Source organism: Larimichthys crocea, unplaced genomic scaffold, assembly GCF_000972845.2.
Source record: "Larimichthys crocea isolate SSNF unplaced genomic scaffold, L_crocea_2.0 scaffold322, whole genome shotgun sequence".
In the NCBI taxonomy this organism is placed as follows: domain Eukaryota; kingdom Metazoa; phylum Chordata; class Actinopteri; family Sciaenidae; genus Larimichthys; species Larimichthys crocea.
Genome location: NW_020854246.1, coordinates 12,277 through 23,916, shown reverse-complemented (window position 1 = coordinate 23,916; position 11,640 = coordinate 12,277). Strand labels below are relative to the sequence as shown.

Genomic DNA, 11,640 nt, shown 5'->3' with positions numbered 1-11,640 from the left:
TCATCAGTTTGACAAACATCTGTCAGTTAACCCTTAAATGACCTGATAATAAACATCAGATTATTATTGAATGTTTTTAACATATCGGTTAGCTTTAAAGGACATTTGTGTTTGTTTTATATATTTGTTATGTAAGTCTAAAACTGCAGTGCACCATGGGAAAAACACAAACTGGTTCAACTGACATTTTAACTATCCCATCTCTGATTGGTCCAGAGCAGCATGACAGGACGACAAACAGGAAGAAGATGTCTAAACGTTTATTCACACACAACAAATTAAACTTTAAGGGAACAGTCCAACATTCTGTTGATCAGGGCTCCAAGGCTCCGGGTCTCCGCGCTGAGGGACTCCACATGGGACCTGTTAGATTGTTCCCTTAAGCTCCTCAGTATCCAAATGTCTGTTTGATGGCCTGGAAATAGAACCGGTTCAAGCCCTCCCTGGTGGAGTCCTCCTCCCCTGCAGGGACTCCTCGACACTCCATCCTCAGCTCCGTCTCGTCTCCTTGGTCCTCCAGATCCAGACTGATAGTGGCGTAGTGCTCTGATGAAGAGATAAACAAAGCTCAGAGGTCAGCGTGTCCCTGAACACAGCACCAGAGACCATGACATCATCACAGGAAGACGTACCACTGGGCCACGTCCTGAACCGCCACCTCATCTCGATCCTCCGGTCCGGTACCTGCAGGGGGAGTGGCAGTTAGGTTACCATGGTGATGTCACAACTCACCAATGATTGGCTCAGTTGCTGTGACCTCACCAGCTGTGTGAACTCTCCACTGATGTTTCCATCCAACAGCTGAAACCGCCCACCACGGCGAGCATCCACCACTGCCGCTGAGCGTGTGAACACCTGCACAAACTAAAGACAGAGGGGTTACCTGCAGTACTACTATTACAGTATCACTACAGACTACAAGTGGAGGTCTTTATTGGACTTTGATCTGGTTTTGTTTTCTGAGACCTCCAGCACTCATAGATCTGATGATGCTTTTAAAATTTGATGAGGCTTTTGAAAATCTGGTCTGGTTCTCATCTAAATCAGCTCAAATGTGTCCTAAACTAGTCTTTCCTGGTCCATTCTGGTCTGTTCTGGTTTGGTACCTCCTGGTTGACGAAGGTCCGGTAGAGTTCATCAACTGATGTTTGGAAGGTTTCCTTCAGATCAAAAGTGCAGGTCGAGATTCGGACACCTGTCGGACAGGAGGCGGAGCTGGAGGAGCACCTTGGGGCGGGGCTTATCTGTTGGAGCATACATAGGTCAGAGGTTACTTCCTGATCCAGGATCAGAGGCTTGAACATTTGGAGGTGTTCGTCCACCTGAGTTTTACTGGTCTGGATCGGGTTCTTCTTGGTTTCTTGGGGCCGCTTCGGTCCATCTGCAGTGGGAAGGATCATTCCCAGACTGAACTCTGCAAGGTCAGAGGTCACTCAGGTTACCACAGGGATCCTCATCATCGCACTAAATGGTTGGTCCTGCTGCATTCTGGGTAACAGACCTGATCTGAGCTGCCGGATGTATTCACCCAAAACCCTCCGGACCTCGTTAACTCCGGTCTTCTTCATGAGGTTCAGGAGCGGCGTGTCAGGCTGGTCTTTACACAGAGACACTGAGATCTGGAAAAATGTCAGTGATCAATACACTGATTAATACTCTGATTAGTGCATTGATCAGAAACAGGAAGTGGACTCACATCAAGGTCATCCATGTCGTTCTCGTCAGACAGATTGAGGACTTCGATGGTTCCTCTGTACTTAAGTCCGCCACTCGACGTCCCTGCAGACAGGACAGTCAGACAGTCAGCACAGAAGAAGAGTGACACCTGTGGGATGAAACATGTAGCCCGGCCCCCACGTGACATCATCACTGACATCAACACTGACCCAGCCAGCTGGCTCTGAGCTGCCACTCGTAGAAGAAGATGAGTTTTCCTTTGCGGTTGTTGATGGAAGCTTCTCCGTCTAGTTTGGAGATGTCGGTCAGCTGACAGATGCCCTCGGGTCCCTCCACCCGAACTGCCAGCAGCAGCTGACGAAGACGCTCTGACGACCAGCCGCTGACATCACGCTCTGTCCTGATGAGGTCACACCCAAAGAAGTAGAAGAGACGAAGCATCGGGCGTTAAAGTTACTTTATTATAACTCTTTATTGGGGTTTAAGCTAACACACACACACACACACACACACATTACATTACATCTACCTTAACATTACATTTAGTCATTTAGCTGATGATTTTATCCAAAGCAACTCACAAAAACAGAAACAATCATGGTACAGTGCAACTAGGACGTGTTAGTGCAGCAGTAAGTACTGTGACAGCTGTAGGGGGGATAGAAATTTCAAGAAAAGTTTGGATTGTCCTGCTTACACACATATGTAGCATTGTATATAGCTATATGTATACTCTATACTACTGTATGTTTCAATATATTCCACTGTATACACCATTTTGTATTTCACTGTGTACCACTCTATAATATATACACACAATCAGGACAGGAAGGGGGGCCACAGAGACCGCTCATGTACTGGTTTCATCCTTGTTCACCTCAACAGCTGTCACCCCGCCCCCTCTGACATCACAAGCTGTCATTCATCAAGTTGTTTAAAAATATCTGAACATGTGCTGAACCAGCTGGGGTCAGATAACACACACACACACACACACACATTCATGAATTATTAATAATAATTTTTAAAAGTGATCACATGATGCTGTCTGTAGAAACATTCAGAACATTTGTCAGCTTCAATTCAGTCACAACAATTTTTACCTTTAGCAATGGGAACGATATGACTGACATTAACAGCCATCATAACACCAGCAACAGTAACAACAACAACAATAATAACAACAATAATAACAATAACAATACTAACAATACTAACAATAATAATAATGACAACAATAACAATAATAATAACAGACCAGTGCCAGTTGTTGACGTTGGTGGCGTCGGCTCTCTCTTCAACGATCCATCGAGGATCTCCTTCACCCCATTTAGCCATGAAGTACTACTAAAGTACTACAACACTACAATACTACAATAGTACAGTACTACAACATTACAGTACTACAGTACTTGGTATAGAGTATAAAGTATGATACTGACTGATAACTACTGCTGACTGTAGTATTACTGCTGTACTGACTGTAGTATTACTGCTGTACTGACTGTAGTATTACTGCTATACTGACTGTAGTATTACTGCTGTACTGACTGTAGTATTACTGCTGTACTGACTGAGTCTGACTTTCAGCTGAAATTTAAAACCAACTTCATCTCACTCACAGTCACCTCAACTACTTCCTGTGCTGACTTTCAAAGTAAAACAACACAAAGGGATGAGGCCTTTAACAACAACAACAACAACAACAACAATATTAACAGTATTATTATTATTATTATTATTATTATTATTATTATTATTATTATTAATATAATAATAATAATAATAATAATAATAATAATAATAATAATTGTGGTATGGTAAAGATGGTTGTTCTGTGTAGCACAGAGGGACTTCAGGTAAATAAACTCGATGTGACGAAGCACTTTACTTTGTAATTATATCATTTGAACGGTTTCCGGTTCACTACAACTCCCAACAGCCACCGCGTGGCCGGAAGTCGTCCAACTTCCGTCAAAGAAGAAGAGGCGCAGCAAGTGAAGGTAAAAACAGCTGATCAGTTGTGATCGATTATCAGCGTTTAGATCGATGAACACGTCATATGTCGGCGTTGTTGCATCACTGTTCGCGCCATTTGTCAGAGTTAAAAAACAATTACATCCGGTTTAAACACTGACGTATCTGTTAACCGGCTAGCAAGCTAACAGCTGACTGTGTGTCCAGATGATGAAGAGTAAAGCAGATGAAGAAGAGTACTGGAACAGCTCCAAGTTCAAAGCGTTTACCTTCGACGATGAAGATGACGAGTTCAGCAGGGTAAGACCAGAACACCTGGACCAGACTGAACCTGGTCTCAGGTCCCTCCTCGTGCTGTCCACATACACCTGTGCACATACACCTGTGCACATACACCTGTGCACATACATCTGTGCACATACATCTGTGCACATACACCTGTGCACATACAGTTGTCCACATACACCTGTCCACATACACCTGTGCACATACACCTGTGCACATACAGTTGTCCACATACACCTGTCCACATACACCTGTGCACATACAGTTGTCCACATACACCTGTGCACATACACCTGTCCACATACAGTTGTCCACATACACCTGTCCACATACACCTGCGCACACCTGTGTTGCAGAGTGAAGTGAGTGAATCCAGATCTGGCGTCAGTTGAATGAATCTTTTGTTGACACGGAAACTTCCGGAATCATATGGACAGTTTTCTAAATGAGGTAGCACATGTGCTGACACATCTTTGTGACCGCCAGGTGTGTTTGTGTTTCAGTTAAAAGAGTCAAAGCAGGCGGTGAACAACATCCGCCGCCTGGTAGAGGAAGACGATGATGAAGATGATGTGGAGAAGGTTAGCTGGAGTGGAGAACCTGTCGGGAGTAAGACCTCATTATTACTCCTGTTATTACGCACCTGTGGAGAATCCTGAGCTATGATTGGCTGCTTTATCCTCCTGTGTCTCCTCAGGTATCTCCTGGTCGGTCAGAGAGACGGCAGCGTCCAATCAGAAGACAGACAGAGAGCCCGCCTTCCCCAAAATCAACACAGACACACCAACCATCAGCAAGAGCAACTCCGGATACTCTCTGAGCTCCCTGTTCAAAGGTGAGGCAGGTGAGACACAGGTCAGACAGGTGAGAGACAGGTCATACGCAGGTGTGAGACAGATCAGACAGAGGTGAGAAACAAGTGAGAGAAGTGTGAGACATCAATAATCATGTGTTCAATCATGTGTCTGCAGGAAAATCTAGAGGATCCTTCCAGACCTTCAATGACTGTGAGTCAACCAATGCATGAATGAATGAATGAATGAATGAATGAATGAATCACGACCGAACTATGGACCAGAGGTTTTTATTAACAAAACAAAAATCACTCTTGACAGAGGAAAGAACTCACTAGACTAAGAAAGGACAAATAAACAGAAAATCACTCTTGTGAGGCTATGCTAGAACTAAGAAAACAAACAGATATTCCCTCTTGAACAAACAAAGTAACAAAAACAATGGCAATGGATAAAGCGCTGGTTCTCTGACACATGGGACAGGACAAAGGGAGACACGGAGTGTGGTCGAATAGTCAAAAAAATTGCTCCTAAGTCATTTCCTAACCACTTTTCCTTGACCTGCGCTCTTAGCATGTAGTTTAATGCAGGAAATATATACGTGGACAACCCGGTGAGAACTGTGACGTCATCATCAGTCAGAGTGTCAGTAATAATGAATATTGTCCAGCTGTCACAGAAGCAGATGAAGTGTTTGTTAGCTGCTATGCTCGCTCACCCTCCTGTCCACTCACACACAAACATATTAGCAAGTTATGGCAAAGATCTCTGATGAATCAGCAACGGGAACTTCATGAGGATCTGCAGGACGCTGGATGGCACAGTTCCAAACAGTTTGGACTCTGTGTGTGAACGCAGAGAACACAGGCAACAACACAACACACACAATGATCAGAGTGTGACATCACGGCAACACGTATGTTCATGTCCACACAATGATCAGAGTGTGACATCACGTCAACACGTATGTTCATGTTCACACGTCTCTGCAGCTGTCACACTGTTTAAATATATTCATGTTTTCTGGTTGTGAATGACTGAACGCTGCGCCGATTTTTTTTTTGTCGCTGCCGCAAGGACTTGTGGGGCGGCATTACCTTCTTTCCTAAGGGATGCTCTGTGTATCCTATGCTAAGGGAGATAATAAAGGAAGCACTGAAGCTCATTTCCTTAACAGTTTGAGAATTCGAACAGCTCTTATCATGGCGGCTACGTTAATTCTTCTGGGTCATTTCACTTAGTTAGGAAGGTTCCTAAGCAAAATTGACTATTCGAGCACACCCACGGACTATATATACTCACAAGGTAAGGGCACAGGTGGCAATAATCAGGTGGAGACAGGTAATCCCAAGGGTGGGCAAACAGACAAAAGGGAGTAGGTAAAACTGGTGACAATAGACACAGACAGGAAGTGGAACAAAAATAAAACAGGTCACAAGACACAGTCACAAGACAACATAGACACGAGACTAAACTGAATGAATTAACTTAAAGTGTCCTGGACATGACACAAACGAATGAATGAATTAATGAACGAGAGAATGAATGAACGAACGAATGAATGAATGAATGAATGAGGTTGTAAAGCCCACTGAGGCAAATGTACTTTGTGACTTTGGGCTATACAAATAAAATTTGAATGAACGAACGAATGAATGAATGATGGATGACTGAATGTTTTTGTATTTTAGCTCTCAGCGACTCGTCTGTCAGGCTCTACGCTCCAGAACTCCGAAAACCCAAATCTGAGTACAAGGTAATCTGATTACAGACCTACATGTTGTCTAAGTACAGGCTGGTAATCTGATAACCAATATACAGGTAATCTTACAGACTGGTATTCTGATTACTATCTGTGAAGTGGTTAATATGAGTGCTCATGATGTCATGTTGTGATGTCAGGATTATGTCAGTGATTGGTCGCCTGAAGAGACGGTGCAGAGAATGCAGCAGGGAAAGGTAACACTGTCTGTCTCTGTCTGACCTATCTTGCTCTCTCTGGCCTGTCTTGCTCTCTCTGACCTGTCTGTCTGTTTCAGGTCGTCTCTCTGGAGAAGTTTCGTTCTCTTCAGGACAAACTTCTGCTGCTCGACATTGCCGTCAGCGCTCACGACGGGAACGTCATCACAGCTGTAACTATATTTAAGAACTCTTCATGAATAATATCCAGAATAAACTTTATTGATAAACTTGATGTTTGTTTTCTTTTTAGGTTCTAATTTATTTGAAGAGAACTCTGAGCAAAGGTGAGTCTGCGCCATGTTTTAATTCCTGGATCGATCGGACTGGTCCTAGATCGGTAGTTTGTTGTGTCGTGGTGACTCTTGGTGTTTTCCTGCTCAGAGGTTCTGTTTCGGGAGCTGGAGTCCAGGCAGATAGCACTGAGACACTTCATCCATTACTTGACTGAGACCAGAGACCAGAGGTTGCTGCTGGAACTGCTCAGGTCTCTGCTCACACCTGAACACACCTGAACACAGCTGGTCAAATTTACATGTCAACAGTACATTATTTATCTGATGTGATTTCTTCTTCTCGTCCTCCTCAGGGCTCTGTGCCGGACTGAGGACATGGCGGTACGTAGTCCACATTACTGACACACAAGTAGACTGCAGTCGAACTAACCTGTCCACCAAGGACTCTACCTGTTAGCTATACACAACAGGTGGATCAGTGGAATTGATGTAATTTTCTGTCTGTTTCCATGGTGACAGCTGCTGCAGTATAAAGAACATCTTAGCATTGCTGATGAAAACAAGAGGCGGGACTTCCTGAAGAGCTGCCTCAGGTGAGTGACCCTGCAAAAATTCTATCCTGAAGTAATCCTACTGACCAAAATTATATTTATACAAAAACAACAAGACTAATGCGGAGTCTGAGATCATCCTTCAGGATTCTGAATTCAGAACAGACGAGACTGACACCCGTGCAAACAATCAGAACACAGTACCAACACCACTGGACTTTAATATAACTGTAATGAATTGCAATCTGATTACAAGCAATGACATCAGTGACATCACCATCAGCTGTTTGTTTGTTTGTTTGCAGTCTTCCATTTTCTGCAGAGGATTCAGCTCATGTTCAGGATCACTATACTGTTCTGGAGAGGCAGATCATCATCGAGGTCAGAGACAGAACCACTTTGAACCAGTTCATACCACCTTAAACCACCTCGAACCCCTTAGACCACCTTAAACTGCCACTACACTAAATTATTCTTAAGGGTTGAATCTGTTTTTGAGGAATGTTTTGTTTTTTCTCCATTCATAGAAAAATGTTATTAAAGAAAGGTTTTGTTATTTAACTAAGTTAAAAGCTAAACAATCAATGATTCTGATCTTAGATTGACTTCCTGTCGGATGTTTAAGTCAAATTGTGGATCCACATTAGCTGACCTAGCTCGCTCCATTGTTTTATCCCAGTTTGGGTGCAGTTCAAAGCTTACACATAATTTGAAACTCAGAATAAACCCCAAATGATCCCAGAATAAACCCAGAATAATCCCAAAATAAACCCATTATGAACCCAGAAAAATCTCCAAATAAACCCAGAATAATCCCAAACTCAGAATAAACCCAAAATAATCCCTGAATAAACCCAGTATAATCCCAGAATAAATCCATTATACATTATTATAATCCATTAGTTTCCTTTCTGTGTTGTTGCTAGGCAACTGACCGACAGGCTGAGCGTGGAGGGAAAGTAGAAATCTTCCAGAAATTTCCCAGAAGAGCTTCAATTCTCAACATGCCGCTGATCACGACTCTGTACTACTGCTCCTTCTACCACTACACCGAGCCTGAGGTTAGTCTGAGTTTAACTAAGCACGGATTCAAACAGGATCAGGCGCCGCGGCAAAAACGGAGGTCTTTTAGTTTATTTCAGTGGACGGTCGTGCGTTTCCGCCCTGGTGTTCCGCAACGCAGGGGTTGCCGCAAAAAAAACGCACCAGTATGCGGGGGAGAGGTTGATCCAGATCCAACTTTGGGAAAAACGGAGCCCCATGTCATGTTCTGCAAGTCAATCAGACACTCAGATTGGTCAAACCTCCACAGACAGCCTGAAATGTCTCTGAAACTGTCTCTGAGACTATGCAGGTGGATTCATGGAGTAATCGCTGATAATCTACCTCTGTATGTGTGTGTGTGTGTGTGTGTGTGTGTGTTCTGACTTTGTTTATTTTATGTACCCAGCTTCTAAATCTAAGTGTGGCTTGCAATTTACGCCACAAAATATAATGACACGAAGAAGTTTAATTTGATTTTTGTCGATGATGATTAGAGATAGAGAGCGAGACAGAGAGGGAGATAACAGTGAGCGGTATGGCCTCTGTTAATCAGAGAAATAAGTTATTTCCTGATTGTTTCACAGCAGTTACATTCAGTATGTAAAGACACTCCCACAGCAACCCACCTACGCTCCCCTCACTCCCTGCTACCACACAACCCCACCACCAGTTGCCGGAAAGCCTAATCCTGTGTGAATTCACGCTAAAACAGACTGTACTACTGCTGCTTCTACCACTACACTGAGCCTCACGTCTGAGTTTAACTAAACCAGACTGTACTACTGCTGTTTACTTAAACCTGTTCTTTCTGTTTTCAGGGGACCTACAGCAGTCCTCTCAACATTCGTCAGACCTTCAAGGTGAGACTAACTGACTAAACTGTTGACCTGTGACCTCAGATCAGAGTAAACTGTTGACCTGTGACCTCATATCATGGTGAACTTTTGACCTCAGATCACAGTAAACTGTTGACCTGTGACCTCAGACCACAGTAAACTGTTGACCTGTGACTTCAGACCACAGTAAACTGTTGACCTGTGACCTCAGACCACAGTAAACTGTTGACCTGTGACCTCAGATCCTGGTGAACTTTTGACCTCAGACCATAGTAAAATGTTGACCTGTGACCTCAGATCACAGTAAACTGTGGACCTGTGACCTCAGATCTCAGAGAAGCAGTACTTTGTGACGGCATTGGCGGCTAGGGCGAAGCTGAAGGCTTGGTCAGATGTGGACGCTCTGTTCACCAGCAGGAACTGGCTCGGCTTCACCAGGAAGAAATCACCGCTCAGCTTCCAACGAGTCGTCGACATCCTGCAGAAGAACTCCGCACCCACACAGGTGAGGGGGTGGGGCCTGTTAGCACGTGGAGCTTTTGATTGACTAGTATGTGATTGACAGGTGTATGGTTGACAGGTGTTTGATTGACAGGTACTACAGGACTATGTGGCGCTGGTCGATGATGCGGATGTCAGGATCTCATTGGCTCAGAAACATAAATGTCATGACATCATCATCAACGTGAGACTTGTTCATGTTTACATTCATAACGCTCTCTGATTGGATGTTATTGGCTGTGTGAAACTTGACATCTGCTGTGATGATATCAACTGCCATGTCTGTGGTCCAATCAGACATACCGAGACCTGAAGGACCGGCAAATGTTGCTGGGATACCGGGGAAAGGTGGAGAGAGGATCGGTGGAGGAGAGGAAGATCGACGAGCTGCTCAACAACCCGGTGAGGAAGAAGAGGAGAGGTCATCTTCATCGTCTTCATCATGTGACCTGACACATTGTTTGCTCTTCTTCTCTTTCAGCAAATCCGCTGGAAGAACTGACGACGTGTCAACGAAAGACTTTTACTTTGAAATACCAGGCCATTTCCCATGTGAAAAGATGACCCCGGTCATCGTCGAGTCATTGTTGAGTCGTCAGTGCAACATTCCTCAAGCAACTTTTGTAAATAAATCAGAATAAAAAAACTGAAAATTTAATCTGTTTTAATGGATTTACTGAATGTTTAACTGTAGTTGAGTATAACTGTAGCCGAGTTTAACTGTACCCAGTGGCGTCGTTAAAAAACAGGCCTAACGATTCTATTCTTAAGCCCCCCTAAATAGTTTGGTGTTGTCTTTTATATATATATATATCAAATTTTTATTTATTTTTATTTTTTTACAAAAAACCCTGAGAAATTTAATATATAGCGGCCAGCATATCACTTTAAATAAATAATCATATAACCTGTCATTAAGGACTTGTGATTATAAATTATAGATAGATTTATAGAATTATAGATTATAAATCTGTCAGTGTCCCTTCATTTCGTAGTGTACGGTACAGAGAGCCTTTCTGGTGCGTTGTTATCAATCCATTCCACTTGTTCAGAATGCAAAACTACATTACGGGAAATCCAGACCCCTATGTTGCCATCGTCTACAGTGTGGAGTCTCGTGGCAGCACCTTGCTTTCCTTGTCACCCTCGCCATTGTGCTGCTGGTCGCTGTTGGTCACGTCCCTGTCTTCACCATGAAGGAGGGTGATGCCGCTGCTGCTTCGAGCCAAGTCAGAGCAGTCCAACGGTGACAAGCTTCAACTATGCCCGCTCTGTGGTCGGCTTTCTGATTCCACTGACGGTGCTCATGGTGACAAACCATGGCATCATGGCCGGCGTACGCCACATTATGGGGCTGCAGCGGCAGAAGAAGGAGCGCATCCGTTGGCTGGCAGTGGCAGTGGTGGTGCTTCCTGGTCTGCTTTGGCCCATACCACATTATCCTGCTAGTCCGGGCTTCCACTTTCCCTGGCTGGAGGACATGATGTGTCTATTTGAGTCCACCATGTACACTGTCTCGCTCAGCCTGTCTACCGTCAACAGCGCCATCAACCCTGCCCTGTACGTTCTGTCCAGCAACAACATTTGCAAGGAGCTGAGCCGAAGCCTCACACAGGTTTGTGACCGAGCACACCTGAGACCACCATCAACAGCCAGAACCAAAACCAGAACCAGATCCAATGCAGAAACTCAGACACACCAGAGAGGAAGTCTCTGCTGAACTCCACCGGTCTCTGATGGACTCTGCCGGACCAAAATGGACCAAAGTTAACTCAGGTGT

The 11,640-nt window shown here is 44.1% G+C and overlaps 2 protein-coding genes across 4 annotated transcripts; one reads left to right on the top strand and one right to left on the bottom strand.

Annotated features, from left to right (window-relative positions):
- Nucleotides 1-244: 244 nt before the first annotated feature.
- On the bottom strand, nucleotides 245-3,284 carry LOC104934445 (activator of 90 kDa heat shock protein ATPase homolog 1). The gene is made up of 9 exons (XM_010750114.3): nucleotides 2,936-3,284; nucleotides 1,887-2,077; nucleotides 1,697-1,779; nucleotides 1,502-1,619; nucleotides 1,323-1,414; nucleotides 1,107-1,244; nucleotides 763-864; nucleotides 633-684; nucleotides 245-546 (listed from the first exon to the last, which is right to left on the bottom strand). Exons 1-9 carry the CDS (start codon nucleotides 3,013-3,015, stop codon nucleotides 389-391), a joined length of 1,014 nt encoding a protein of 337 aa, XP_010748416.1. The 5' UTR covers nucleotides 3,016-3,284; the 3' UTR covers nucleotides 245-388.
- A 338-nt stretch (nucleotides 3,285-3,622) lies between these two features.
- Nucleotides 3,623-10,518, top strand: vipas39 (VPS33B interacting protein, apical-basolateral polarity regulator, spe-39 homolog). Of its 3 annotated transcripts, none has more exons than XM_019266653.1 (19): nucleotides 3,623-3,680; nucleotides 3,862-3,954; nucleotides 4,443-4,548; nucleotides 4,637-4,774; nucleotides 4,911-4,946; nucleotides 6,425-6,489; nucleotides 6,636-6,692; nucleotides 6,773-6,865; nucleotides 6,946-6,979; nucleotides 7,077-7,179; nucleotides 7,282-7,309; nucleotides 7,448-7,521; nucleotides 7,785-7,860; nucleotides 8,406-8,540; nucleotides 9,342-9,383; nucleotides 9,688-9,864; nucleotides 9,955-10,044; nucleotides 10,158-10,262; nucleotides 10,342-10,518. In XM_019266653.1, the coding sequence occupies exons 2-19, from the start codon at nucleotides 3,862-3,864 to the stop codon at nucleotides 10,360-10,362; spliced, it is 1,473 nt and encodes a 490-aa protein (XP_019122198.1). In that variant the 5' UTR covers nucleotides 3,623-3,680; the 3' UTR covers nucleotides 10,363-10,518. The 3 variants fall into 3 exon arrangements, with proteins under 3 accessions (XP_019122198.1, XP_010748417.2, XP_019122199.1); XM_010750115.2 differs by having other exon boundaries at nucleotides 4,637-4,783; XM_019266654.2 differs by lacking the exons at nucleotides 10,158-10,262; nucleotides 10,342-10,518 and having other exon boundaries at nucleotides 4,637-4,783; nucleotides 9,940-10,031.
- Nucleotides 10,519-11,640: the final 1,122 nt, after the last annotated feature.

What these genes read in the sequence shown, in the direction of transcription:
- LOC104934445 (XM_010750114.3), bottom strand. Translation starts at nt 3,015, where the DNA reads ATGGCTAAATGGGGTGAAGGAGATCCTCGATGGATCGTTGAAGAGAGA. An exon ending in GCTCAGAGCCAGCTGGCTGG is followed by an intron (nt 1,780 to 1,886) that starts GTCAGTGTTGAT and finishes TCCTGTCTGCAG; the next exon opens with GGACGTCGAGTGGCGGACTT. An exon ending in TCCAGACCAGTAAAACTCAG is followed by an intron (nt 1,245 to 1,322) that starts GTGGACGAACAC and finishes ATGCTCCAACAG; the next exon opens with ATAAGCCCCGCCCCAAGGTG.
- vipas39 (XM_010750115.2), top strand. Translation starts at nt 3,862, where the DNA reads ATGATGAAGAGTAAAGCAGATGAAGAAGAGTACTGGAACAGCTCCAAG. An exon ending in AAGATGACGAGTTCAGCAGG is followed by an intron (nt 3,955 to 4,442) that starts GTAAGACCAGAA and finishes TTTGTGTTTCAG; the next exon opens with TTAAAAGAGTCAAAGCAGGC. An exon ending in ACGAGCTGCTCAACAACCCG is followed by an intron (nt 10,263 to 10,341) that starts GTGAGGAAGAAG and finishes CTTCTCTTTCAG; the next exon opens with CAAATCCGCTGGAAGAACTG.